Source organism: Trichoderma harzianum (assembly GCF_003025095.1).
Source record: "Trichoderma harzianum CBS 226.95 unplaced genomic scaffold M431scaffold_13, whole genome shotgun sequence".
NCBI classification, from domain to species: domain Eukaryota; kingdom Fungi; phylum Ascomycota; class Sordariomycetes; order Hypocreales; family Hypocreaceae; genus Trichoderma; species Trichoderma harzianum.
The window spans coordinates 30,736-57,542 of NW_020209261.1; the positions used below are offsets into that span (position 1 = coordinate 30,736).

The 26,807-nt window shown below is 46.9% G+C and overlaps 9 protein-coding genes and 1 non-coding gene across 10 annotated transcripts; 2 read left to right on the top strand and 8 right to left on the bottom strand.

The window, feature by feature from the left end:
• Positions 1-1,931: 1,931 nt before the first annotated feature.
• On the bottom strand, positions 1,932-2,668 carry M431DRAFT_511555 (hypothetical protein). Its single transcript, XM_024919678.1, has one exon. It carries the CDS (start codon positions 2,526-2,528, stop codon positions 2,049-2,051), a length of 480 nt encoding a protein of 159 aa, XP_024770317.1. The 5' UTR covers positions 2,529-2,668; the 3' UTR covers positions 1,932-2,048.
• A 153-nt stretch (positions 2,669-2,821) lies between these two features.
• On the bottom strand, positions 2,822-3,979 carry M431DRAFT_8707 (hypothetical protein; the record flags this gene model as incomplete). Its single annotated transcript, XM_024923758.1, has 1 exon — positions 2,822-3,979. The coding sequence occupies one exon, from the start codon at positions 3,977-3,979 to the stop codon at positions 2,822-2,824; it is 1,158 nt and encodes a 385-aa protein (XP_024770318.1).
• A 2,497-nt stretch (positions 3,980-6,476) lies between these two features.
• On the top strand, positions 6,477-7,977 carry M431DRAFT_123280 (hypothetical protein; the record flags this gene model as incomplete). Its single annotated transcript, XM_024912187.1, has 4 exons — positions 6,477-6,700; positions 6,764-6,989; positions 7,062-7,751; positions 7,809-7,977. 4 exons carry the CDS (start codon positions 6,477-6,479, stop codon positions 7,830-7,832), a joined length of 1,164 nt encoding a protein of 387 aa, XP_024770319.1. The 3' UTR covers positions 7,833-7,977.
• A 322-nt stretch (positions 7,978-8,299) lies between these two features.
• M431DRAFT_123283 (hypothetical protein) lies at positions 8,300-9,814 on the top strand (the record flags this gene model as incomplete). Its single annotated transcript, XM_024912188.1, has 3 exons — positions 8,300-8,464; positions 8,552-8,785; positions 8,880-9,814. 3 exons carry the CDS (start codon positions 8,300-8,302, stop codon positions 9,774-9,776), a joined length of 1,296 nt encoding a protein of 431 aa, XP_024770320.1. The 3' UTR covers positions 9,777-9,814.
• A 125-nt stretch (positions 9,815-9,939) lies between these two features.
• On the bottom strand, positions 9,940-10,025 carry M431DRAFT_t164. Its single transcript has one exon. It is a non-coding gene; the product is annotated as a tRNA-Arg (tRNA).
• A 347-nt stretch (positions 10,026-10,372) lies between these two features.
• Positions 10,373-11,952, bottom strand: M431DRAFT_523354 (hypothetical protein; the record flags this gene model as incomplete). The annotated part of the gene is made up of 2 exons (XM_024920540.1): positions 10,373-11,735; positions 11,835-11,952. The coding sequence occupies 2 exons, from the start codon at positions 11,950-11,952 to the stop codon at positions 10,588-10,590; spliced, it is 1,266 nt and encodes a 421-aa protein (XP_024770321.1). The 3' UTR covers positions 10,373-10,587.
• A 2,147-nt stretch (positions 11,953-14,099) lies between these two features.
• Positions 14,100-16,221, bottom strand: M431DRAFT_511558 (hypothetical protein). Its single transcript, XM_024919679.1, has one exon. The coding sequence runs from the start codon at positions 15,846-15,848 to the stop codon at positions 14,265-14,267; it is 1,584 nt and encodes a 527-aa protein (XP_024770322.1). The 5' UTR covers positions 15,849-16,221; the 3' UTR covers positions 14,100-14,264.
• A 335-nt stretch (positions 16,222-16,556) lies between these two features.
• On the bottom strand, positions 16,557-18,408 carry M431DRAFT_94977 (hypothetical protein; the record flags this gene model as incomplete). The annotated part of the gene is made up of 2 exons (XM_024924637.1): positions 16,557-17,949; positions 18,014-18,408. The coding sequence occupies 2 exons, from the start codon at positions 18,406-18,408 to the stop codon at positions 16,557-16,559; spliced, it is 1,788 nt and encodes a 595-aa protein (XP_024770323.1).
• Positions 18,409-22,537: 4,129 nt separating this feature from the next.
• Positions 22,538-24,290, bottom strand: M431DRAFT_94499 (hypothetical protein; the record flags this gene model as incomplete). Its single annotated transcript, XM_024924595.1, has 4 exons — positions 22,538-23,308; positions 23,367-23,851; positions 23,903-23,938; positions 24,002-24,290. The coding sequence occupies 4 exons, from the start codon at positions 24,288-24,290 to the stop codon at positions 22,538-22,540; spliced, it is 1,581 nt and encodes a 526-aa protein (XP_024770324.1).
• A 666-nt stretch (positions 24,291-24,956) lies between these two features.
• On the bottom strand, positions 24,957-26,767 carry M431DRAFT_511565 (hypothetical protein). Its single transcript, XM_024919680.1, has one exon. It carries the CDS (start codon positions 26,658-26,660, stop codon positions 25,107-25,109), a length of 1,554 nt encoding a protein of 517 aa, XP_024770325.1. The 5' UTR covers positions 26,661-26,767; the 3' UTR covers positions 24,957-25,106.
• Between the last annotated feature and the right edge of the window lie 40 nt (positions 26,768-26,807).

Genomic DNA, 26,807 nt, shown 5'->3' on the forward strand with positions numbered 1-26,807 from the left:
ACCCTTAAATAAATAAATAAATGGAATACACTAACTAAATTATTAAAGTATATTTATAAAGCTATATTAACTTTAATTAAAACAACTAGGTTAAATACTTACCTAATGCAGAATTCTCCTATAATAATTTAGTTTTAGAATTAATAAAGCTTTTACTATTTTACGCTAATAAAGGGTATTACCTATAAGCGTACTAAATACTATAAAAAGGAGAAAATATATAAAAAGCTATACTTAAGGTAAATAAGCTTAAAGAATTACACTAAGAACTATATATGTAACTTAAACTTATATAAAAACGTATAAGGAAATATATAGATAAAAAAAGGCTTAGAGGACTAACCCTTTAGGAAGGAGATATAATTTATTTACTTTAATATACTTAAGGAGAAAAATAAGCTAATATTAAAATAAACAGGCTAAGTAATAAGCTAGATTATAAAAAAGTTAGGCTTTATAAGATTTTAAAGAAAATCAGCGAAGTTAATTATAAACTAGACCTTCTAAAGTAACTAAGTAAATAAAAAAAACTAGTATACCTAATTTTTTATATTTTATTATTAAAAAAAGCATTAATAAATAAAAATATAGGAGAACTTATTAGGGATAAAATTATTATTAAAGGCGAAGAACTTAAATATAAAATTAATAAAATAATATTACTAAAAATAAATAAAGTAATTAGTAAACTCTAATACCTAGTAGAATAAAAAGAATACGATAAAGACGTAGACAGCTAAGAACTAAAAAGTAATTTTAAATACGCTAGTACTACCTTAAAAACCTTTTAAAATAAACTCTGTAAATAACTATAAATAAAATAAAAATAAATATAGGAAAAACTAGAATAACTTATAAAACCTAGGAAGATAATAAAGGAGCACCCTTTAATAAGGTAAGAGGATCTAAACCTAAGAATACTAAATTAGCATTTAAAGAAGGCTACTTAACCCTACTTATAGATTACACCTTGCAAAGAAGCTATACCTCTTTATACTATATATAAGCCAGCTTAGCCTACCTTTCCTCCTCTTCTTAATAATCCGCCTCTTCTATCTCCTTAGTATTTAACCTATAATTTACTATTTCCATACCCCGATTATAAAGTATATAATAAAGCTTCCGAAAATACATTAGACAGGCTAACGCCTTATCTACTAACTTTTATTACTCCGCCTACTAATAACAGCGTTTTATAAGAACCTCCTCTGTAAGTTCCTCCTACTGTTTAAAATAACGAAGCTCCTTAGTAATATAATTTATTATAAAAGTTAGTAAAATAAAACAAAGGAAATACAGTAACCTACAGTTTAATATTAGAGCGTAAAAACTATTATAAAAATAACCTAAGCCGTAGTAATAAGTATAGTTAATAATACCCTTAATTACTATATAATAAATCCTTTTATCTAAGTACTATATATAAGGTACTACTTTAAACCTAAAAAAATAAATAAAATTTAGTTAGGAATTTCGGTAATTATAGAATGTAACTTTAACGGTGCCTTTAGCTTTTTAATATAATTAGGTATAATAATAATTAAGGAGGAAAAATACTTACTTAATAAACAAAGGGGCTATAGTACTTATATAAAATATAAACTAGGCCTTAAGGATAAGACTAACGGGAGGGGAGTATTATATTATAACCTAATAACTTATAGTTGTAACTAGTAGACCTATAGGGTAAGTACTATAGATAAATAACGGTCTACATAAACTAATTAAAATTATATTTACTTTATAAAAAGTAAACACCAGTAAATAATTACCTAATTAAGAAAATATTCACTTCTATAAAAGTAAACATAAGTAAACATTATATTATATATACAACTTCTCTACGCTTATTTAGAATAGTTTAGATAGCTAATTATAAATACAGAATAACGCTTAATTATACTTATAAAGTATTATCTATTAGTTATATAAACAAACCCCTTTATCCTTGTTAATTACCCGCTAGTCCAGCCTAGCCTATCCGCTAACATAAACCTAGTACAAGGTTTGTCCCTTGGGAATTCCTCTTATACTAACACTATAGGAGCTCAGCTTGTCACAAAACGGGATTTCGCAGTCTCCCGCTGATTGAAGCCCCAGATGTTTTCATAATCTTCCAGGAGCAAATTTTCCCAAAATTTTTTATCGTTTTCCTCAGGTGTTTCTGGTCCATCACTGTTACTGAATACGGATCGATGGATATCCTGCATACGACGAGCCAAGACTGCAAGAGTAGACGTTTTGTACTGACCCATTATTAATGGTGCGCCAGCCCGAACATTGATGCGCATCAAAGTCTTGCGTGTCGCGGAGGCAGAGCGGGCAGCCGGTGCTGAAAGCCCCGGTCGAGAGGCCATCAGTCCCCCGAGTCGATCTGCGTCAGACTGGAATAGAGATTCGTCCCATTCTTCTTCCCTTCCACACTCCGCGTCTTCCATCGCCTCATCGTTTGAAAAAACAAAGCTGGATGGCTGTGGGGCCACGGGCTCCAAGAATTTGGAATCTTCTCTTGCTGGGCCGCCATCCATGGTTGTCATATTTCCATGCAGGAAGAGTGTCGCTCACAAGGTATTGAGAACTTCTATGCCAGATCCCTAGAATGGGGCGGCAAGTCGGCAAAGCACGGTGGGGAGGCACACCGTCTGTCAAAAGCCGTGCTCGCGACGCGTTCCAAATTCGAAGCATCTCTGACCAATCACCATGCCCTTGCAAATCGCTTTTCCATATATGGTACCGCACGACTTCATTAATGCGACTGCTGACATATACGCTGTCGCGGGACGTCAACTTGACGAGATCGGGTGGGGTTTCTATTGGAGAGTCAGTTCACTGGACATTGAGCAAATGAGATTCCCGGACAAGACTTGCCTGAGATTCTTTCCCAGACGCTTCTTTCAAGCAGATAGGGGAGAAAGTCCAAAATTCCAATACGGAATTCTCGGTCAATGTTTTGGTCAAAACCCCGTTCGGCAAGGAAGTTGACAAGATGGTAAGACGTCATAGGCTGATCTTCCATTTTTGGAATATGGTAGTATAAATCATGGCTACCCTGCGGAGACTCGACCAGTTTTTCTCGTTCAAGAAAGCTCTTCAGTTCGTAGATTCGGCCGAAGCGACGCTGCCAACAGCGAGTCCTCTTTGTCATCATCCCCGAATCGCGCTGGGCGGACAACGTCTGATGAAGTCTCTTGATGGTTCGTTCATCTCTTTGAATCCCTTGCTCGCTCAACCGAGAGATCAAAAAGGCCCAATCAATGACATGTCCTGCGGGATAAACTTGATCCGCATTATCATTGACAGTCTTAATGAATGTAAGACACTCGGCGAGTGTCAAATTAGCAGTCAGCGATATTCCGAAACGCCTATGATTCTGCTTGATAGGGAGTGCTTGATTCAGACCATAGAAAGGCGAGCACGGCATCTCTTTGGGCCTGAGATCAGATACGAAGTTCGCTCCCCATGCTTCGGCAGTTTGGACAGATTGGGGATTCAGCGTTTCAAGATAGATCATGTCGATTGCCTCCATCAATGTCAAAAGAAAGGGTAGGTGCAATGATGCCTCTTGCGTGTCGTCTCTGGGGAAAGGGAGCGTAGATAATACGCAGTGGAAAACTTCCTCAGTGTCCTCGTGCGAAAGTTTCTTGTAGATCCAACTACGGCGTTCCTTGACCTGAGAATGTTGAAGTCGCTTATGCCGATCGATTTCGTTAAGGTGTCCCCTGGCTCTCAGTTGAATCCCCCAACGAGTGGAGTCGAAACCTGATAACGAGCAGGCTTGGCCAACATAGGCCATTTCGTCATGAGCAGACTCGGCCTTGCAAGGGGCGTGAAGAGCGTAGACACCAATCAGGTTAGGTATCTGGCCAATATCGTCCGCTAGCGACTTGCTCTCAAGTCTACCGACCAGGTGTTTCCAGTCCCTTTGGCCCAAAGCGGCTCGGTTTCGAAAGGACCGCACATGTGAATGGAGCAGAACCATCAAAATGGCGTCTCGTGCAGCACCCGTGTTATTGCTTTGCAACCATCGGAAAAAGGCAGGATCAAATGGCGACGATTTGAGCGTTTCCCACGTATATCTGGCCGTTGCGTTGAATATATAAAAATAAAAATAATAAAGTTTTTTAAAATTATTTATATTATAATTATATTTACTATTATATTTAATTTTATTTTATTAAAACTAAGTAAAAGTATTTTATTTATGCTAAAGGTTTTTTAAAAATATTTTTCTTTTTAAATTAAAAAAAAAATTATAATTTTTTTTTATCTTTAGGCCTAAAGGAGTTATTTATTTTTAATATTAAAAAACTATTATAAATTGTGACAAGCTGAGCTCCTATAGGGTTAGTATAGAAGGGATTCCCAAGGGACAAACCTTATACTAGGTTTATGTTGGCGGATGGGCCAGGCTGGACTAGCAGGCAATCAACAAGGATAAAAGGGTTTGTTCACACAACTAGTAGATAATACTTCGTAGGTATAATCAAGCGTTGTTCTGTATTCACAACTGGCTATCTAAACTATTCTAAACGAGCGTTGTGAAATGAATATATAGTATGAGGCTCACTCGAGCTCACTTCTCTTGGAGTGAGCTAGTTTCCTAAATAGGAAGCGGCTTACTCTGGCTCACTCGCTGTTGCGTGAGCCGTACTATGATTGGTCCTTCGGCCCGTCATAGTTCCGTGGTGCCTACCCTGTAGGCCTATTGTTGCGACCATAATGTGTTGGCTCGTAACAGGAAGCTTAATATACTTGCTTATATAAGGACTATAGGAATAAAAAAATAAACCCATTAGTTACCTAATGATTTATTATCATCTATATCGTCACAAGTACAAGTACTAGCCCGAGTTCTAGACTACTATAGTTTATAAATTATTAGGGTACTACCTAGGTAGCCTTAATATTCGTATGTACTAGAATAGGATGGAGTAGAGGCTGGATTAAAATTCAGGCTGGTACATTGATGTGCTATATACATACATAGCTCTAAGTTTAGACTGGTATAACCACCTATAACAGGCTTCCCATCCATAGTCTGCGGTCGAAGGTGAAACGTCGGTATTGGAACGTCATCATGATGCTGAAAGCCACATTAGAGAACAGAACTCGGGATCATCTTAGAAGGACAAATTTGGTCACAAACCTCATAGTCCGTGCACGCAAAATCAGCGATTATGACGGTACTCCTGCAAGGGCTCTTGTAGAGTTTCAACGCTCGTCAAATGGCAAGCAACTAGGAGACCCGCCAAGGGAAGGAAGAGAATTGTGGATGTAGCAACTGACGCAGCCGGAGAAGACTTGGCAAAGAGAGGAAAGGGAGACGTCTTGCGAATTCTTCTTGGGTCAGATTGTTTTGATACCGTGAAGCAGAAGCTGACGAAGATGGGAGAACAGCTGACTGCTATAGAAGATATGGCGAGGAGTACGGATTTTACCTGGGTCATGTACAAGGGGGTACCCTTTACATGAGTCTGGACCCATGGATTCAACTCCGTATCTCAAAATATGTGCCATAACTCAAGGGCGCTGAGATGTAATATTTTTCTTCCCACCTTCCAAATAATGCCATATGTCTGATACGTGCGTTTCTTTAGCTCTGCTGCTGGGATATCAAGTCAGGATACTCTGCATGGTAGTTGAACACGCGGTTACTCTTTCACGTATACTTCACGAATACACCAAGATGATACCGACAGATTACTATTTCTGTTAGTCAACTGACCATCCTTATTTGGAAATTCGGGTGTCATCAATGAATTCATCTTATGGTATATTGGTTCAACAAGCGGACTTTGCGGTAAATCCGACCAACAAGACTCAATTTTCCCTATATCCGAAGCATGAAACATCGCGAATTTACCATCGTTTGCTTCCTATATTGTACGATGGCGGGGCCGTGATATGCATATATTCTCATGCTCGGCTAGTAACTGATATGATTGGTTGCTCTCTATACCAGACGCTAGATCTCCTCAACAGCCTGACGATATATGCTCTCCCCGATGCTCCATAATGTGATAGAATGTGATAGAAACAGTGGCCCTGGCCCATGCAGCAAGCCAATGCCGGCTCGATCTTGCCGAGGCGGTGTCAAGGCTAAGGAGACATTTCTCACGCTAACATGCTTTTGTCTCGTATTCCCAATTCGGCACACGACAGTTGCTGCTAAAGTATGTAGCGGTTACAAGAACCGTACTGTGTTTATACTTGGCTTACTGTGGTATTGCATATTAGGGATACGATTCGAAGTATACCAGATTAGGCAATGTGGAATGCTCTCGTATGTCCAAAAGACATACGATGTTTGGGAGGAGACTATAGCTAAAGAATAGATATAAGCGAAGGCGTGCGCGTGCCCATGATGAATGCCAGAAGCCTCTCGTAAAGTATCAAGCAACAAACAGACAGAATATCTCGAAGCATTCAATACAAATTCTCTATCACAACACATTCAAACTTTAACAGTCGCTACCATGGGAAAGGCAAACAATCTACCCGGCGCTGCGCCTCCGCCCAAGAGCTTGCTTGCCTACCATCGCCAGCTAGCTCCTTCAGCTGCTGTCAAAGTTAGTCCTCTCTGCCTAGGAGGCATGGGATTTGGAACAGCTTGGGAAGGCAGCATGGGCAGTTGTGACAAGAAGACGTCCTTTGAATTGATGGACTATTTCTACAGCCAGGGAGGCACCTTTATCGATACGTGCGTTGCTGCCCAATTAACCCAAATATCAGCAGATACAGTACTAATCTTGAGTCGTGTCAGTGCGGGCAATTACCAGAACGGAGAATCCGAAGAGATCATTGGCGAGTGGATGGCAACCCGAGGCAATCGAGAAGAGATGATCGTGGCCACAAAGTACACATCCGCTTGGCGCTTGGCTGAAGAAGATACAAAGATTCAGTCAAACTACGGTGGAAATAACAAAAAGTCTTTGGCGGTATCCATCGAGACTAGTCTCAAGAGACTGCAGACATCGTATATTGATCTGGTCAGTGTCCATCTTTTATAGCAGGCGTATCCTTCGTTCATGGATAGAATAGCTAATGTCAACGTTCAACAGTACTATGTCCATACATGGGATTTTACCACAAGCATTACAGAGCTGATGCACTCCCTGCACAATCTCGTTGTTGCCGGCAAAGTTCTCTATCTTGGCATCTCCAACACTCCTGCATGGGTCGTCGCCAAAGCCAACGAGTACGCCCGCCAGAAGGGATTAACTCAATTCTCTGTCTACCAGGGCCATTGGAGTGCGGCTGAGCGAGACATCGAGCGTGATGTTGTCCCCATGTGTCTTGATGAAGGCATTGCCCTCGCTCCCTACGGCGTCTTGGGCATGGGTTACTTCCGCACTTCAGCCCAGCGTGCGGCTGAGAAGGAAGAGGAGAGAGATGGACGCAAGGTCCCTTTCGTCGACAAGCCTCAGAAGACTGCCATGGCTGATGCGCTAGAGAAGATTGCTGTGGCTCGTGGTACAACTATCACCAGCATCGCTTTGGCCTGGGCTCGATTAAAGGCACCGTACGTCTTCCCCATTGTGGGAGGTCGTAAGGTTGAACACCTCAAGTCCAACATTGAGGCGCTGGCAATTGATCTTACAGATGAAGAGAAGGAAGCCATTGAAAGTGCTGTGCCCTTCCACCCCGGATACCCTCAGGAAATATTGGGTGGTCCCAAGGGTGCTGTGTATCCGTCAGACTTATGGACCACGAAGAGAATGGGTAACTTTGACTGGGTATCGCCGCCACAGGTATGTCGATAAAAACTGAGGAAGACATCAGACGAGAAATACTAACAGCACTTATAGGCACCAAAGCCTCATCCTCTTTAAGGGTCTGGCGAGCATGTACTGAGAGGACTTCGCTTTAGCCAATCAACAGTAGACCTCTGCACTTACAGGCGTACTGCACACAGCAAAACACAATTAGATATAGGCTAAACTTACAATTGAATTCACCAACAGATTATTAGTCACCGAGTTTCTTCATCTTGCCGAGTTCATCCCACTACTCTAAAGTTGTCTTATAACTTGATGAATTGCAGCATCACAACGCCATCTTTGCCATACGAGCCTGTAAATGTATGCAACTAAACGAATAGTACTAAAGCGCTAATACACTGTGTTAGTTACTTCTGCTGACCACTTTTTGCCGTATTAGGGTATTTGGGGTCAGCGAGGAGCGAGCGAGCGAAAGCCGCGGGAAGCATATTTAGAGAGATCTTTAAGACAATCTCTCAAAGTTCCTTTTCCGCAAATCATCTACTCTCAGAAGCAATTCCATATAATTACTCATAGCAATGCCTCCTGACGGAAATTTCGGCGTTTTCGCAATCTCCAAGACGGGCGAGAGCCAAATACTTGCAGCTCCACGAGTGGATGATCTTGGTCGAGAACCACGGCAACGGAAACGACACGCAAAGTCTCGCGCTGGATGCTTGTCATGCAAATCTTCTAGAGTCAAGGTACGACTAAGAATATGCCAATCTCAACTAATACTTCTACAATGACGGATTGGGAAGAAGATGGACATGCCTCTGATGAGTCTGCAGTGTGATGAGATTCGACCTGCCTGCGCGAGATGCGCTGCTAGGAATATACCTTGCCAATATGAGTTCAGCATCATGTCTATGTTGCCAAAATTCTCAAGACAACAACTCCATCATCAGAGATTCGGGGCGGGCTCCGTTCCCAAGTCACTCGGGCTCGGTCTCGATCTGCCCAGTCTACGGCTTATGCATCACTTTGATCACTACACATCGCCAACCTTAGCCTTCGGTAGTTTAGTATGGAGAGATGGAGTGCTTCCTGTGGCATTGAATGTTTGTTATTAAGCTGCGAAAGCCCTTTTTACGATCCAATAGTACTGACGCTGTCTAGAATGAAGTTGTCATGCACGCCGTCCTGATGATCTCGGCAGCTCACCAGCGAAGTCTTTCGCCCCACAACGCTGAACATAACAAGTCAATGTCATACCATCTGGATCTTACCCTCTCTGGGTTCAGAGAACTTTTATCGCAAGGCACGGATGGTTTCAATCATGACATTATTATCGCTTGTGCTATGCTTCTCGTGCACTATGCTTGGTCCATGCCGTTCTTTGCATATGAAGATGACAAGATCGACATGACCAGTGAGCCCGATAGACTGCTCAAGTTTGCAGCTGGTCTCAAAACGGTCATGAAGACCATGAAGGAAGACAAGAGGTACACAAACGGCATCTTCAAGGCCCCCATGTCCTATAACAGCATCGACCAGTTTCGACAATTTGAAGAATCGCTGGCAGAGACCTTTGTCTTTGACTATATCTTTTTCAGTGCGCGAACTATGCCTTTGACCAACTATGATGGATGCTGTATAGAAGGTCAAGACTTCAACGCCTGCGATCGACTGACGCCGCTTCTCAGAACCATGGATGCCGTATCCAAGGGCCGAGTCATTCACCATTTGATACCGCAGATACAGGTGTATACTCTCTTCTGGCCTGCCAAAGCATCCAAAGATTTTGAAGAAGACGTGGCGGATAACAAGACTGAGGCTCTTGTCATCATGCTCTGCTTTTATGCCACTGCTTGGCGGCTTCTGTCAGAGGATGTTTGGTGGGCTAAATCTCGCACAAAGGTCATGTGTGAGTCTATCTATCAATATTTGGATAATAATAAAGATCCAATATGGGAGGGAGATATTGAGAATGTTCGCCGCTATTTTGGATTCGCACAGAATAGCGCTGGCAAGTGGGTAATCGGAAGTCCGGGATCTCGTTTTGCTGAGATATGAATGAATGGGGAACTTGGTTGTCAAATAGCTTTAAACGGAAGAGAAATATCTAGATCCTTCAATTGGATAATATTAATTGAACATGCGTACTTTAACAGATCTTGCCCGAGCAGAATTCCGCGAGGAACTAACGAGTCAGTAGAGGCAAAAACAAAAAATAATGCGACCACGCCAGGAGTCGAACCTGGAATCTCTAGAGAAGGTGATTGCAACCGAAATCTAGCGCCTTAGCCATTAGGCCACGCGGCCAACTGAACATGTATTGGTTGGATGAAATTGAAGTCTATAGAGTAAGTCGACAATGCAAGCATCATCCAGCCGCCATGCGATACAGAAGCAGCTGAGATGCTATCACGAAGGCAATCAACTTGTCGCTCTGACAATTTATCTGTACTTTGTCAGAGGTGGTATTGTTGTACTTCGGTTCAGTTCTCGGGTTGGTACAAAAAAGAGGCCGGAGATAAAACCGTCGTCGATTGCCCGATCCGGTATTGACGGTTACAGGAAGTTGTAGATCCTGCGGCTGTAGCTTTGTTAAAAATCTTCCTTAGTTTCATGGGATGAGGAGACTCGATAATGGAATGCTTTGTGGTGATTAAAAAAGATCTCATCATGTTTCTATTCTACATTCAGCTTCAGACGCACATGTTACATACAATACATACACCATCAACACCGGCAGATACTAAAATTACAAGTATAAATATATCCAAACATCACCAAAAGAAGAAGTATACATCGAAAAAAATTATTCCCTTGTCTATTTCAGTTGTCATCCTTGACTCATAGATTCATGTCCAGTAGACGTTTCTCAATGGTCCTCTACATTCTCATCTCTCCCCGGATACATGATATCTTGAACAACAACTGCTCGGGCGTGGTTGTACAAGACAAAGATGAATATGACGAGCATGCAGACACTCATTCCTGTTGTGACCCACTGAAAGCTTGCGCTTATCAGCTCCTTGGCGATAGAGATTGTCGCCAGCGTAAAGCCTGTGTTGGGAAACACCATAGCCCACCAGCCAAGGTGAAAGTATTTGGGGGGTGACGAAACCACAGCAACGACGGCAATGCCAAACCACCAAAAGCTAAGGGCCCAGAGAGAGATCGCTACTAGAACGGCCACTACCTTGATGACACTCTTGTCAATGGCCAGCTCTTCAACGCTGTCTGGGACACCATTCGCCATGCCGATTAAGGCCAAGGCAGTGAAAGATGGTGGACCAACACACATGAAAAGGCCAGGTCGGTGCTCTCGGTTAGGAAGACCAGATTGGATCAACCTTCCAATCATATGGGCGTACATTAATACGGCCACTGACATTCCAAGGCCTTGGCACGTAAGTCCAGCAACTAGAATCGGCATGGCTGCGATTTCAGGCTGCGTTGCCGCAATGACGGATGCAATCGTTCCCGAGAGCATGATGGGAAAGATTGGCAAGATCAAGGTCGGCATAAAGTTCTGCAAGCTGAGGTGATGAGCCGCAAAGACGTAACTGTATTGGCCGATGGCCAGCACTGATGTCAAAGCGACATACACCCAAAAAGCAGCTTGTATGACCCATTCTAGTACGACGTGATCATCTGGTATGGCGTATCGTTGTGTACTTGTAATGATTGTGGCGATGGAGAGAAAAAAGGTTGGGAAGAAAAAACCTTCCCTTGGGTGGGTAAGTGACCGAACCAGCTCACCGGTGTGTAGTAAGAAGCGAGCAGTCATAGTCATTGTGATGAGTGAAAATATTATGATGTTGATGATGTAAACGACTAAGCCCACAGTCTTCAGACCAGTGAACTGATTGGGTTGTGCGAATATGAGCAAGGAGAGACCACCAGTGCTCATGGGGAAAGTATACCAAGCCCAGGTGAAGTGTTGAAGTCTCTGTCGAATAGGTAGTTTCGGCCGGTTCGGGTCATAGATGTCAATGGTTTGAGATAAGTGTTTTTTCTCGCTGACTGTATGTTCCTCGTCATCGGGGACGGGAGTGTTCGTTCGTGTGACATCGCCAGAGAAGGATCGTGTGTGGTTACTGAAGCTGGATTCAAGTCGCCCACCCTCAACATCGTCGTTGTCAGAAGGAACGAATTGTCTTGAGAGTTCCCGTCCGTTTGGTTCATATATCTCAGGAGTGGGCAAGCTATCCCAGGCTTGAGAGGGCGATAGATGAGCCATGCTGGGTAGCGTAGTGCAAGTATGAGGTTAGACAAAGACCGAAAGGGTAGGACTCGCTAAAAAAGATGTCTAGAATAATAGAAACTTCTGTCTGCCAGGCCTCGAATATGTTGGACACCTTCATATCTAAGTACTCGAATCACTCCAGCCCGGCTCCGTTTGCTTTGGCCCAGGGACGAAACCCAAGCCCCCGGTGACTCCCTGATAGTGCCCCATAGACCATATGGCTGCGCACAAAAAGCTGACGCAACAAGCGTGAGGCCAAGAGGTCGCAATCAAGTTTATCCTCTACCAAGAATGTCTCATTTCGATAAGTTTGCTGGCGGCAACAAGCTACATCGGCTATTCCGCTGGAGCTCTGCCATGTATCAAGTATCGCGACCCATGTAAGTCGGGGCTTCGCAGACCCGGGCCTGGTGCCGGCACTTGCGCCGCCCTTAAAAGCCGATCCCACTAATCGGCAGCAGAGTAGGAGATGGTATGTTGGGTATCAATTCCATTAGCGAGACGGCCTGCTAGGAGACTTTCAGGGGTTGTGTGATCTGCAAGGCAGAACTGGTATCCGTACTCTGCATCAACAACGAGTTGGACATCCGCAAACCCCTTTGCCACCCTGTCATGGACCGGACAGGGATTTCTAACGTTGATAACGGACCAACGAAATGGTAAAACTGCACGTATCCGTACCCTATCATGGTTCTTCAGCGTGCTGGAGCCGGGGTCTACTCCAGTAAATTCCATCTGCGGTGAGGCTAATTGCTTTGACAGGTATGGTTTGATTCAATGTGGTCCCATTATTGGGCATCTGCGCCAAGACATGACATTTTACCCAATATCCATGAACAACGCAAGTCAAAGCGCAAAATCTATAGCCACCCTAGGTCTTGTAACGCAAACTCGTCGATCCATGGAGCAATCTAGTCATACGTGAAATATCCACATTATAAACTTGGCAGTTAGAAATTGCGACGCGTTTTAGAACAATTATGCTTGAGAGAAACTCTCGAACCGTAGCACTGGGGTAGTGGGGGCAAATGGTGAGCCCTGGCATTATAAGCGGAAGCCTGCAGATTCTCGGTCGGCCGAGGACACATGCATCGGCAATGCCAAACAATGAACTGTTTGCAGCTCGTAAGAATGGCCACTTAGAGAGAAAGATTCTGCCTGCTCTACTTGTGTGTATGTAATTGGCAGCCGTCTCTTGGCAAGCCGGGATCCCGGGAACTCGAACTGAACTGCGGAGCTGTAATGAAACTCGAGTCCGAGTCCACGGATAATCCGGGAATATACAAACAAAGCAAGTATGTACTTTTTCATGATTGAATTTACTATCGTCGTGCAGCTTATAGATCCAATGTCTTGGTTGCGCTCAGGACATGAGGCTGTAAGGGTGCAGCTGAGACAGATTGCTCGTAAAAACGAGAAGATCCGAGGTAGTTTTGTAAGTGCAGTCAAGGGTCTTGAGTCAAGCATATTGTTGGAAGCAGCTTTTACTCCCAGTTAGCGCGCGATAGAATGAGACAATCGACCAAACACTGCCTCTTTGCATTGCCCACTCAATTCGACTAGGTATTATGAATGTGAGACCAGCAACTGATGCGCTTCTGTCCAGTCATTTTGTGTCTACGGCATGTTTAGCTCGGCAGTTGACAACCCTGCTGTATATCCCGAGGAATCAACCTTGCATTTACTGCCGGATAAAGTTAAGAAATAGCATAGTTGAAACGCAGAGCGCCTCGCAGTCCAGCGATTCTGCCATTGTTTCATCCAAAAATAGACGACGGACGTCTAGAGATCTGACGCGGCTTGGGCTTGGCAACTCTAATTTCGATGTACGGATCTGCATAGGCTATCTCGACTTAGTGCTGTCGTATAAAAGTCTTATCGCCAAGCGACTCTGCTCAGCCTCTGCAGAATTACGCATCACCATACCAACGGAAAGGGGGTGGTTGATATGTGACGAGCATTTGTATCATTGCCCTTGTCCATGTGTGCAGTGGAGCAAATCTTGATAACGAACGTGGGAAATTAGGTAAAACATTCAAGAGTTTGACTTTAGTTTCGATTCCTTTTTTTTTTTTTTTTGATCTCATCCTCTCTGCCAACACCTCTTGCATACACTTGCTATATATAGAAGGCACCTTTAATGGTATAGAAAGAGTTCTATTTTCGATGAGTGGCGTAAGAAGTGTTTCTATCCTACAACAGGATCTCGACATATCTATCTGATACGTCTTCGACATCAATATTGTATCGTCTACATTAATCGCAACGCTGATCATAGCCATCATATCATCATATACGCCAACTTCCTAAGTGCTCATCTCATACTTGCTTCTCGCCCTCAGCTTCTCCCCATACGCCCTAAAGAACCAAGGAATCGGTGCCATCCCCAATGTCACAAAGCCCAGAATGCTCGTAGCCCATCCCGCCCCAAAGTTCTCGTACATTTGTAACGCAAAGAGAGGAAACACAGCAGACAGCAAGTAACGGGTGAACATCATGGATCCTGATGCGGACGCTCCATATAGTGGACCATACGCATCCAGCATGAAGAGATTGGCGCCCGCATAGACGAGAAGAGATGACAGCATAACAAGACCTTGGAAAATGATTGGCACAATCCAGTGCACGTGGTAATGCACCGTCCAGCCAACAATGAAGAGACAGATTGGCAGCATAATGCTTCCAATCAGTGCCGACATGAGACGATTCTCCGAAGGCAGTGGCTCATCGTCATCATGATGAAGCTGCCACTCTGTCAAACGCTTTTGGTAAGAGAAGAGATCGATCAGAATCAGGGGCGCTGCTGCAAGAGCTGTGCCGCACATCAACCCCAAATACGACAACGGCTCACTCTCCGCCGACCACCCATAGTAGTGCCTGAATATCCACGGCACAGACACGACAAACGTGTACAAAAGACCAAACAAGAAGCCGTTATACACGCTTACTAGTGTGACAATTGGCTCCGTAAATAACATGTGCAGAGGCCGCTGGATCAGAGTCGTGAAGAAGTATCTAAACGCTCGCCCCGGTGACGTTCTCTGAGATGCCGAGTCACGCAATCCTAGACGCGTAGCCCGTCGTTTGAGAATCACCTTCTTGTACGTCTCGCGAGTGAAGCACACAGGGATGTAAAACGCAACCGTAATGAAGATGGAGATCCACTGCGTCCATTGCCACGGCTTGACAAGCAGGACAAACCCTCCAATCAAGGGCCCAAAAGCAGCACCAAACGACGGCACAGCATAGTAACCCCCCAGACTGACACCCCGATACCGCGGCGGCGTAAAGTCGAGCAGCGTGGCCGGCGCATTGTTGATCAGGGGTGAGGCAAACACGCCAGCAAAGAAGCGGCAGGCCGTTAACCCAGCTATTGAGCGACTGAAACCGGCTCCGAGCATGAACAGCACAAAGACTGGGGTCGAGAGCATGAAGACAGATTTACGGCCGTATGTCTCTGAAAGTGGTGCGCCGACCATGGGCCCAAAGGCAAGCCCCAGATTGTACAGCGAAAGGGGCAGGACAGCGACAATGCGGCTGCAGTGGAGGGACGAAGCGACTGCGTCTTGTGCGGGCGCATACATTGATCCAGCCACGGTTCCAATCATGGCCAGCATGGTGATGGCAATGGTGCTGAAGATGCGTAAAGCGGCTGAGAAGTTGCGAGGGTTGTCTGGGTCATCGGGGCCGGACCAGTCGTAGGCAGCGTTGATGGTAGGGGGTAGGACGATGTTAGGCTCTTCATACAGATCCTGCTCCTGACGCTGGCCCTTTTTCTCATTTTGTCGATAGTCATCCGCTGAATTTGGTGTATCGTCAATGGGTACTTGCGACATCGTTTCGTCTCGTGGATCATGGGACGGCGGTGAGCGATAAATCGTGTCCTCCATATTGTAGGTCGATTGCCTTAAGCCACCTCTTATCAATCTGGGGCAACCGCTGTAGAATCTCTCATCGGTTTCGTAACGACACTCTGGAACTCATATCCGACCCAGTATATGATTTTCCCCCCTCACTTTGTCCCGCAATATGTTCTTTCTTTGAGCGCATACCATACCAAACCATACAACCGCCCAACGCACATGCACTCGATGACGAAGAGTAATACAGCGATGAGTGGGAAAAAAGAAAAGGTTCTTATAAATAAAGAGAGAAAACGGGAGGGATCTGCGTCCTTTTGCATTAGCAACCAGAATACAGAAACAGGGCTCTTACCACGCCGATAAATCATCGGGATCAAGTACCGAATTCCCGGCGCAAAATCGTCAACTCTCCGCATCCGGCTTCGGCGCCCCAGAAAATTAACCCCGGACTCTGACAACTCTGCCTAAACCAGTCAAATTAGCCGTGATTTTCTTTTCTTTTCGACTTGTCGCAAAGCCAAATCGCTGTTTACGTAAATGAATGCCAACTTGCAAAGATGGAACATGTAAAGTCATAGATGAGGTTTATGGTATGGAGAGAGAAGAGGAATTTTTGAAATGATTCATTATATATATATTAGGTATCATATATTGCTACACTTATTTTTGGTATCATATCCCAGACCCTGCTAGAAAGCATCACACATATCTGTACGTCAAAAGAAAAAGAGAAATTTAAGGCTCTTCGTCGGCCTCCTTGCCCAGACCAGGTTGGTTCTGGCCAATGAACTCGGACTTCTTGAGCATGTTCCACTTGTCCTCGTCGGAGTCGAGGTGTCGGAAGCAGAACCAGAAGGCAGCACCACCAACGAAGGCAATGCAGGCGACAGCGGTGTAGTTCCAGACCAGCAGAGGGTCATCGGACAGAGGAGTGAAGGCCTCGCCAATAGCGGCAGAGATGGCGCTCATGAACAGGTTGACAGACATGACGAGAGACTTCATGTTCTCGGGGGCTTTGGAGTAGGCATACTCGTAGGAGGTGACGTTGGCGAAGATTTCGGCGAAACCAATCAGGATGTAGGGCAAGCACTGGGCCCAGACATTGATAGGAGCAGGAGGGCAGAGCTCCTCTTCGCCGTCGACGATGATGGTGCCGTTGGCGTGATCACCGCAAGGGCTCATCTTGTAGATGTAGTGCTGCATGACGGCAGAGGCAACCATGGAAAGAGAGGCAATGAAGAAACCAGTGGTCATACGCTTGATGGGGGTGAAAGCAACGCCGATCTTGCGGAGACCAGGGTACAGGAGGTGGTCGATGAGGGGAATCATGATGACAATGGAGATGGGGTTCAGGTTCTGGATAATGTCGTTGGGGACACCGTGCAGCTCCATGGTACCAGCTTGGATGGTCAGGTTACCAGTCATCTGGTTGTAGGCCAGGAAGAAGACGGGCAGGAAGAGGAAGACCTTGCAGGCCATGAGACCACGGCGGACCTCATCAACCCAGGCATCGTCGTAGGTCATCCACTTGGGTCGGTCAGAGATGGCGATGCGAGAGGGGCGAACAACATCCCAGTCGATCTTGAAAAAGCCCTTTGACCTCTTGCGGGCATAGAAGAACATCTGCATGAACTTCTGGAGCAGGGAGCCGGTAGGAGGCTGCAGGCGGTAGTTCTTCTTCTGGCTCCACAGGACGACGGGGGCGAGGAGGAACATGCCGGTAGGGATGAGGAAAGCAACCCAGAAACCGACGTACTTCTCGACGTAGACCATGGCAATCTGACCGGCAAGAGATCCGATGTTGATGGCAAAGTAGAAGTAGAGGAAGATACGGGTGTTGGTGACAGCAGGGTCGATGATGACCTTCTCGCCAGAGGCAAGGGTCTCGACGCGCATGCGTCTATCTTCGTTCTGATCGGCAAGGAGGGGAGAGACGTTGGCCTTGAAGAAACCAGTACCAACGCAGAGGCAGATGAGACCAATGATGAAGGCGGCGAAAGCGCTGTCCTTCTTCACGATAACACCAGGGGCGGCAGAGGCGACGAGAATAACGTGGGCAATGGTAGAGATACCAATGGCAAGGTGAAGAGTCCAGAAACGACCCATGCGAGCATCAGCAATCCAGGCACTGTTTGTGACGTGTAAGTAACCCAACATTTGCACAGCAGAGCAGAGAAGAGTCAAAAGCTTACCCGACGAGAGGCATGATGTAGGCGAAGAACTGGTTGAACAAGCTGATACCCTGAGCAGCCTTGGGACCCATTCCCAGGGCACCGGGGCGGCCATCAGGGGCGGAACCAGTGGTTGATCCCGGAGGAAGAGGGCGGTTCACAAAGTTTGTGTACAGGACGGAAGATCCGTAGTAGGAGAAACGCTCGCAAAGCTCAACGAAGGCAATGGTGTACATGCTCCACTTGATCTTTCCAGAGACACGGCGCAGAGTGCGCAGCTCTTCCTCGGTAGGGAAGTCATCGTAGTCCTCGTCGCCTCGGACGTCGATAGCGTGAGGGGTCTTGTCGTCAAAGCCAGCCGCGCGGTGGTCGGCCTCGGCAATGACATCAACGTCGAGGTTGGCGGCGTTGCTCATGGTGAAGGTAGGTTGAAGGGAACCTGGCGAGCTTCTAAGTGGCTCGAATTGACGACCCAGCAAATGAAGTGGGCAAGAGACGGATGGGCTTCACAGCACAAGGAGAAGGAAAGGGAAGCCATTGAGTGTGAGGCCAAAGGGTTCACTTATATAGAAAACCCGAGTCAATGGGGTTGAGACGATTAGCCGGCTGCGGAACAGGTACCCCAAACCATGCCATGTGCTGACCTGGCCTTTTTCGACCCCGTATCGTATCTTGCTCTCCTGGTGTGGAGGCGAAAACGAGGCTTGCGAGGTTAACCTTGTTGCTAGTGTTAGTTGCTCCCGCACCACAGGCAACACGCCAAACACACCACATCAACGCCGGTCGATATGCTCTCGGGCCAAGACTAGCAGCCGCCGGAGGGCGATACCACTTCAGGCGTGGCCGGTGGCAACTAAACAAAAGATCCCGGACCAATGCCGGGGCCACCAGGCAAGAAAGGTCCAAGTGGAGGTGGCGAGACGCCAGATTGATAGTGAAGAGGTGTGGGATTTACACGAGCTAATGCGGAGCGCATGGCATGGCGAATTGCCCGGATTGATACTTGTCGATTGGGGCCACTGACCGCCAGCATCGCCATGATTCCCTCTCGTCTCGCCAAGGATGCTTGCACCCTTACTGTCTGACTGTGTCCCCCACAATGTAACGACGCCTGCAACCCAACGCTGTCCCCTCGGTTAGTTTAGACTCACATGCCGTTGTTGGTTCCACGGCTGATCCTGATCGAGGCTGTGTGGCCTCGTCCTGTCCGAGGCCCCAGCCTAGATCTCTGCTACACGCAGGAACAGGCGAGGCAAAGGCGATGCATCAATGCCGGCAAGGCTCTCTCGCTCATGCTCCCAAAACGACCCGGCGAGTTGGCGCCAGACTAGCTGCCTAGCACCAGTTCCAGGTTCGTCGACGCAGAGAAAAGCAATGGATCTCCTTGGGGGAAGCACACGACAAGCCATGTGATGGCGGCGGGGCAGCGACAGATAGCCTGCTTGGCATCTAAGCGATGACACAGATATTGAGCCTGGCGAATAATCGCCATCTTATTTCTTGGCTGATGTCGCCGAGATCGATTACCTGCGAGTCTTCTGAAAAACAAGCATCCGCAAGCGTTGTGACCCCCAGCATGGATTCGGGACGCATGCGATCGCCATGTTTGCTGAGCCAACCCGTACTCGTATGGTTGCATGCTGCAGACTTTTTTTTTTCCGTGTAACCAAAACCTTAAACTTGTTATGCTTTTTTTCTTCTTTCTTTTCGGCCGGGTCCGGCAATGGCAAAAACACCACGGGAAATTCGCCGTAAGCATGGCCAGGATGGGCCCCTAGGCTGCTCCGGGCATGGTGAGCGAACGGCTTTCGACTCAATCATGCACAGGCGCCACTCTGCAAAAGTCCCTTGTCCCCATCCTCAGGATGCCGCGGCCAATGGCATCGCCGGTATTCTCTTTAAGCTTGCTGGCTGACAGGGTCGACATGCGACGCTCCACAGATACCGGAGGGTCCCCCGTCGCTTTCTAATTTCAAGCGTAAAGCTCAAATACCAAGGTTACTTTTAAGAACGGTGCGTTGCTCCATAAGAACATTCCAACGACTAATGGCAATGGCACACCGAGCCTCGACGGAATTACTCGTAATGTGTATTAGTCCATGTATCAGCATTCCAGCCCCCCATTGGTCTGGACTCCGGGAGGGCTCCGAAGCACGCAATCAGCGGCAGAGTCGAAAAAGGCGGCTAAGAGTCATTCGGCCGGGAAAGGAGAAGCAAAAAAAGAAACTTTGAATCAACCAACAATGCTGATGCTTTGCTAGTACTGGCTACGCTCTTTGTTCCTGGAACGCCTCAGCAGGAATTTGCCGTTGGTCTAAGCCCAAGAGCGGGTGGCGTGACGGAGTGCAGCCCAAAAGGGGAACCAATGCTGGCAATCTCATCCATTGGCTTTTTTGAGGGGGGCCAGGGCAACAGTGTGTGGTCAAAATAGCCGCTCCCAGCTGCGTGGCGGCCAGTCTAAGGATGCACGATGGGAAGCCATGTCCATGTGGCTTTCGCAAAAGTCCGCTGCCAAGGGCATTTGGCGATACATGTGGTTTAGTCTAAGAGCGCTACTGTGCTCATCGCGATCGACTCTTTGCAGCATCACCATCACCACTCGTGGCAGTGAGGAGAAGGGCAGACCGTCCCTTAGGCCTCTCCAATCCGATGGATGCAACCCTTTACCGACATCCCCGAGGCCCACCACCTAGTCATGACAAGTTTCTCGTTGCACATGTTTATCTCAAGAATCATACGGGGTTTTGTGGGGCGTTTGCCACTGAATTCAAAACTTCTCGTAATGGCACGCTTTGTGTCAATCTTGTGATGGGGATGAAAAGCAATCTGTTAGTCAAGATATTGGGGAATATCTGGGGAGAGACCGAGCTTCACCCAGTGTCCTGGATTTTGACGTCGAGTTGAGCCAAGAAATCTAGATTACCCCATACGGGGTAAAGTTCGTGTTTTCTTCAGCCAGTACCTGTCAGCATCAGTCATTGTGATGATGCTACGGATACAAGAACCCGTGTTCTCGTCGCAAACTCCTTCTGGCCTACAGGATGGTAAAAAAAGGCTATTTGGCTAGCGTACGGCGGCCAGAGACGGCTAACCATGGCATGTCGTTGAATTTGGGGTCTGAAAGGATTCCGCAGGTTGAGATCGAGACAAGGGGTCCGTTTTGGACACATTCAGCCGCACCCTCTACCTGAAAAGAGTCCATGTCATTTGGCTGTTACATGACATTGTCAGCTGTTACAGCCTGGTGGGCGCATCATCGTCCTGCCTTATCAAGGCCAGCCAGTTGCTCATTGGTGCTAGCCGGATGCTTTATCACTTGGCAAAGCCCGCCTTGACTCTCATACGAAGGAACTCATTAGCCATCTTAATTCAGTACGAGTACGGATGACCCGTTCCAAGCACTTGCATGTAACAGTTAATATCAGCCCGTTGACCACCACCTTTCCGAACGTGGCCATTACAGAAAGCCGCGCCAAGGGCCTCAAGCGTCTAAGTGGGGGGAGGCTGACCAGACCTCAGCTGCTTCTGGCCAAGTCGCTCGGCCATTTGTTGTCCTCTAAGAACGCCACGAATGGAAAGCTTCGATAACATTTCTAGGCATGTCCGGGGTGCACGAAGAAGCGGGGATAGCGCATTTTGCTTGGTTGGAATATCCGTACAATGTTGGATGGCGGAAAGGCAACGCCGTCTTTCTCTCTGAGGCGTCCCCGAGGACGAAGCCAACGAAAGGTGGCGGTTCGCCGAACATTCGAACTTTGCCCCATTGTCACCCTTTCCGATCTGACCAGTGAGAGGGCCGAGGCGCGAGCACACCTTTAACTCAGCTGAAAGTCTAACGGTAGTTGCGAGGGAAAATTCTGCTCGTGGCTGGAGCCACCTTGTTAATTGTTGTCTCAGTCAACTAACGCCCGCGACAAGTCTTTGAAACCACTTCATCAGCTTGATAAAACCTCAAAACAACTACGCTTTCCCTTCTTCGATACCCATCTCCGTTAGCAATACGGTTGGCTCCACAGCTCACTTCTTGGCATTTGGAGGTGAGTCTTGGTAAAATGTGATGAATGCACGGCACCACTTCTTCACGACATTAGCGTCTTGGAATACCACATGAGCATAACGCGAGAAGGAGCATGAAATTTGGCTCGGAGATGTCATTTGATATGCGCAATGCGAGCTTGAAACAGCCAACAGTTGCCGAAGGATTGACATTGCAGGCGATGCGTCTGGCAAATTTCCAGAATCCAACACCAAGTGACGTTGACTTTATCGAGCAATGCAGCTACCACTGCCGAGTTGCCTTTTCTGAATCACCCACCAAATGAGGCAGCATGGGTGACATTCTGCACTCCTTTTCAGCTGCATCTTCGGCGGACTTTAGTACGAAAAGCCGACACCGTTTCTCTGGCTGGTGTTTAATCCCGAGAGAAACCACAACTCCGGTCATTGTCGGACTTGATCCGGCAGCCTTTGCAGAAGCCCAATACCAGTACGGAGTAGTACTTCGGACTTCATAAAATATTCCATGTTGACCACATAATCCAGCTCCTAGAGACAGTCCTTCCCCGCCGTCTGTGGAGCGACAGACAAGAACCGCGCCTTTACTCCAGTCATCATTGACAGGAAGTATGACGGCTGCCCAATTTCCGGCGGTGTTGCCACCTCCACATCGAATCGTTCGAATAGGGCTGATACGACTTTATATACGACCATTTCGGCCAAGTTCTTCCCCGGACAAGTCCTCGGTCCGCCGCCCCAGTTGAGACTGTATCGGTCCATGAGGCGAATGTCAAAGATCTCGCCACCGAGCCAGCGGTCCGGATTGTAGGCATCTGGATCTGGTCCTATCACGACGTTTGCATTTCGATGCAACGCCACGGGGTTGCACCCGACTGTCGTGCCTCCCGGGATGAAGTAGCCGTGAATATGTGAGCCCATATCAGGAACACGGCGAGGAAGCGACATGCTCAGGACCGGGTGGAGGCGCATAGCCTCTCTTATTGCTGCACGCGTATATTGCAGCTGGTTTGTACCTACATATGACAAAGAATCCACGGCATCCCGTATCTCTTGCTTTACTCTCTTCTGCACGCCGTCATTTGTGCCAATCATGGTGAAAATTGATGTCAAAGTCGATGCCATTGTCTCATGTCCCGCTCCAAAATTGGTCACGGCCATTTTCCTGAGATAGCTCTCGGTGAAATCTGGCTTGTCTTTATGAAGTTGGATGAGATCCGCCAGCAGATCTGCTCGGTTATCTTTAGGGGCATTTGGTTTCAATGTAGACTTGATTCTTCGAGAGATTCGCTTCCCCACATCCTAGTCTCCAAGTAAGTAAGAGTCTATTGAGGGGAGGCTCAGTGGTGTAACAACTCACAGGAAAGAAGGACCTGAAGTTGGGCGTAGCAACGTACTTCAGGTCCCAGACATCCCTGAATATCCACTCAAAGAGATTCGACCGCATTGTCAATTTGGTCAGAGTTGGGAAAAGACCCATGACGCTCTTCCTTCTCCAGCCAAGGTAACTATGGGCGCTGGATCCCCAGTCTGTTCCCGCTTTGAGCAACCCTGGGGACCACGAGATGACTGAAGCTCCAAGACACTCCACGGCGATGATGTGCATCCACTCCTTCAAGTCTATCTCAGCACCATCGAGGGTTTCCAGTCGGGCAATCGCCTGCTTGATAACATCGTCGACTGCTGCTTCGAACTTGGCCACATTAGCCGTTTGGTAAACTCGTCCAATCAGTCGTCTTTGAAGACGGTAGCGCTTCATGTCTCGCTCTGAAAGTAGATCCAAGCTATCGACAAAATGAGGTCGCAAGAAGCAATCGATCTTGGGCGTATTCAAGCTGGTTGCCACTATAGCTGCCCATTAGCACACGATTACCATCACATTCCGGCCCAACATACAATAAAAGTCCGTCTTTTCGAATCCCTTTGTGCTGCCTTTGAGAATCATCAGCCTCTAGATGTCAAAGTATAAGTAGCATCCAAACATCCTTTACGTACTGTAAATCTTGTCAAAGGCTTCTGGGCTGTTGAACCACAGTTCATTCGGGCCAACCCGCACAACTTCGCCATACTTCTGGTGCAGAGTCCGGCCCAGTTCAAACATCCGTCCATTTCGAGCGTGATATGCATGCCATATGTTGGAAACGGCAGCAAGCCTCGGACCAGGGGCTCGTGAAAGCGGGTGAAGAAAAAGCCTATAAAACACAATGGTTGAGATGCTCAAGAGCAGTAAACCAATGCCGTAACACAGAGCCCAGATGGAAGCCCATATCAACCCGGACCCCATTTCCCATCCATAGCACATTCAACTGATTAAAGAGCGAGACAATAGTCAGTCGAGATGTCCCATGGCTCGCCTGTCTGTTTTGTTTCTTTTGCAGGACTTATTTTTAGAGGCAAAGCTGTGGAAAGCTTCATCTTTAGGCCCAATTTTCTGCTGAGTAATCATTGTGGGCTAATTCGCCAGTTGAAATTTTGGTGATCGCTGCAGGGTAGGTGTTAGCGCCATTCATCACAACAATTCACTGGAATGGAGAATCGAAAAAAAGAAAGGGTATATTAATTTGAGGTGTAGTTGCTTTCAACGTTTACTTTGTGCTGGCTTGAAGCCGGCTGTGCCGTCCTTGAACCTTGTTGTTCGGGCCTTTTTGCATATATATTTTGAGTTTGGTCTTGAACCTTCATCAGTCATACTTTGTGGCCTGAATCTTCGAGGCTTGACATTGAATGTGGGTATTGTTCAAGGGTTATTGGAGCTTCTCAGGTAAAATATGACGAATAGCATTGAGTCCAGACTTACATAAATATTACAATTAACAAACAATTCCAGGAGCAGAGAATAATTCCTATCGCAAATCGACTTTAGAGCAATCGTCGCCCATTACAACTAAATACATGTAGCTACTTCACCACGATCACCGGAGTTGCAAAGAGTTGATGATCAATCTGTATGATAATATTAAAAAGTATCTATGTAAATCGTTGCAATGCTAAGTATGTGCATTTTTGGCATGCTTTTAATCTAAGAGAAATGAGTATCTCGACGAACAGCACTCCTTGAAAGTTTCTCTGGCGTCTTCCGTCATTTTATTCCGTCATTCCATCACTGAGAAGTTTCTTCCTTCTTCTTCTGTTTGCGTTCTTCCTTTGCCTTCTTCTCAGCCCTCCAAGGAATGCCCTTTACCATGATCAGCATCAATGGCAAGGCGCAGGCACCGTAAATGAGACCAAGCATAGTAAAGGTCCAGCCTACACCAATGGCGTTTATCAAGGGAACGATAGCCGCACTGGCTCCAGCCCCAACCAGGCACCGAGTAAAGTTGTTTGCAGCGGTCGCAGTGCCGGCCTTTCCAGGATGAATGTCGACAAGCAAGGTGTTGGACGTGTTGTTGAAGCCAATCATGCCCATGCCCATCAGACAGCTCAGGATGCAAGGAACAGAAACATGAACGACATAATTCATAGCCCACCCCCAACCGATCAGAGAGAGACCACTAACACCAAGCAACGGTAGTCCAATCTCCAGACGCACACGCTCAATGGGAAAGCCAGAAAGATCCTGCTGGCGGCTGCGGTCGAGAGGGATACCCAGCTTTTGGCAGTGTCGCTTATAGTTCCAGTTGATTCCAGGACCAACTATCAGAGCAGCGAGAATCGAGCCAAAGGCCAACGGCAAGTACATCAATCCCACTGTGATCTCGTCATATCCGTAGGAGTTTTTAAACAGAGTGGGCATTGCGGAGGCAATACAGTAAAACCCGGCAAAGATGAGACTGCTGGTACTAAGGAGTAATCCAGTCTCCTTCTCCAGCAACATGAGCAGAGAACCCAAAACATTGGGAGGCTTGAATTTGAACGAGTTTTCTGCAGGAGGAGCTTTACGACCCTTGTTTCGATGTGATGTCAGGATCTGCCACCCTGATCTGTACAGAGGTGGTGGGTAGATTGAACCGTCGCCGACAATGTGACGGCATGTCTCTGGCAAAAACATGAAAATGAGGACAACCGTCACTCCAGCCATTATGGTCAAGAACCAGAATATGGATCTCCAGCCAAGCGTCTGAGCCAAGGCACCTCCGATAATGGGACCAAGGGCTGGGGCGAGAACTACAGGCACAACAGTGAAGCCGACATATTGGCCTCGCTCAGCAGATGTAATGACATCGGCCACAACAGCCATACATAGCGCTACAGTGGTGCTTGAACCTGCTGACTGAAGACATCTGAGACCGAGAATGGCACCATAGCTCGGAGCTAGAGCAAGACCAATGTTGGCGCCAATGTAGATCACGAAGCAGACGATGTATGCCGGTCGCCTTCCACCACTGTCTGCCAGAGACCCGAGAAACATGGGGGTGATGCCCTGAAAGATCATATAAGTCGTAATGGTAAGGTTTATCTGGGTGCTTGAAACATCAAGCTCATCCGATAGCTGTGTCAATGCTGGCAAGTAGATCTGAGCTGATATAGGAGAGAAAAAGGCCGTCGAGGCGGCCCCAAGAGCCAACATTCGTTTCTGCCATGTCGTGAAGACGGAGTATGGAGGGGGAACCGTTTCCTCCACTGGCACGGGTTGTTTTTCTGGGTCGGCGATCTCAACTGAGAGTCGGTTCTTATCCGACTCTGAGGTGCTTGTCGTATCTTCTGGTGATCCCATGGCGCTTATACTGATGGTGTTGATCTCATCTCCTGCGAAGCTCTAAGAGTTGACAGTTGAAAGCTGGCAACTTATACTTGGTAAAGAAATCCAATGTCGGGGATAAGAATAGAGGAAGAAAAAAACGTGAATGCTTCTCCATTCTAT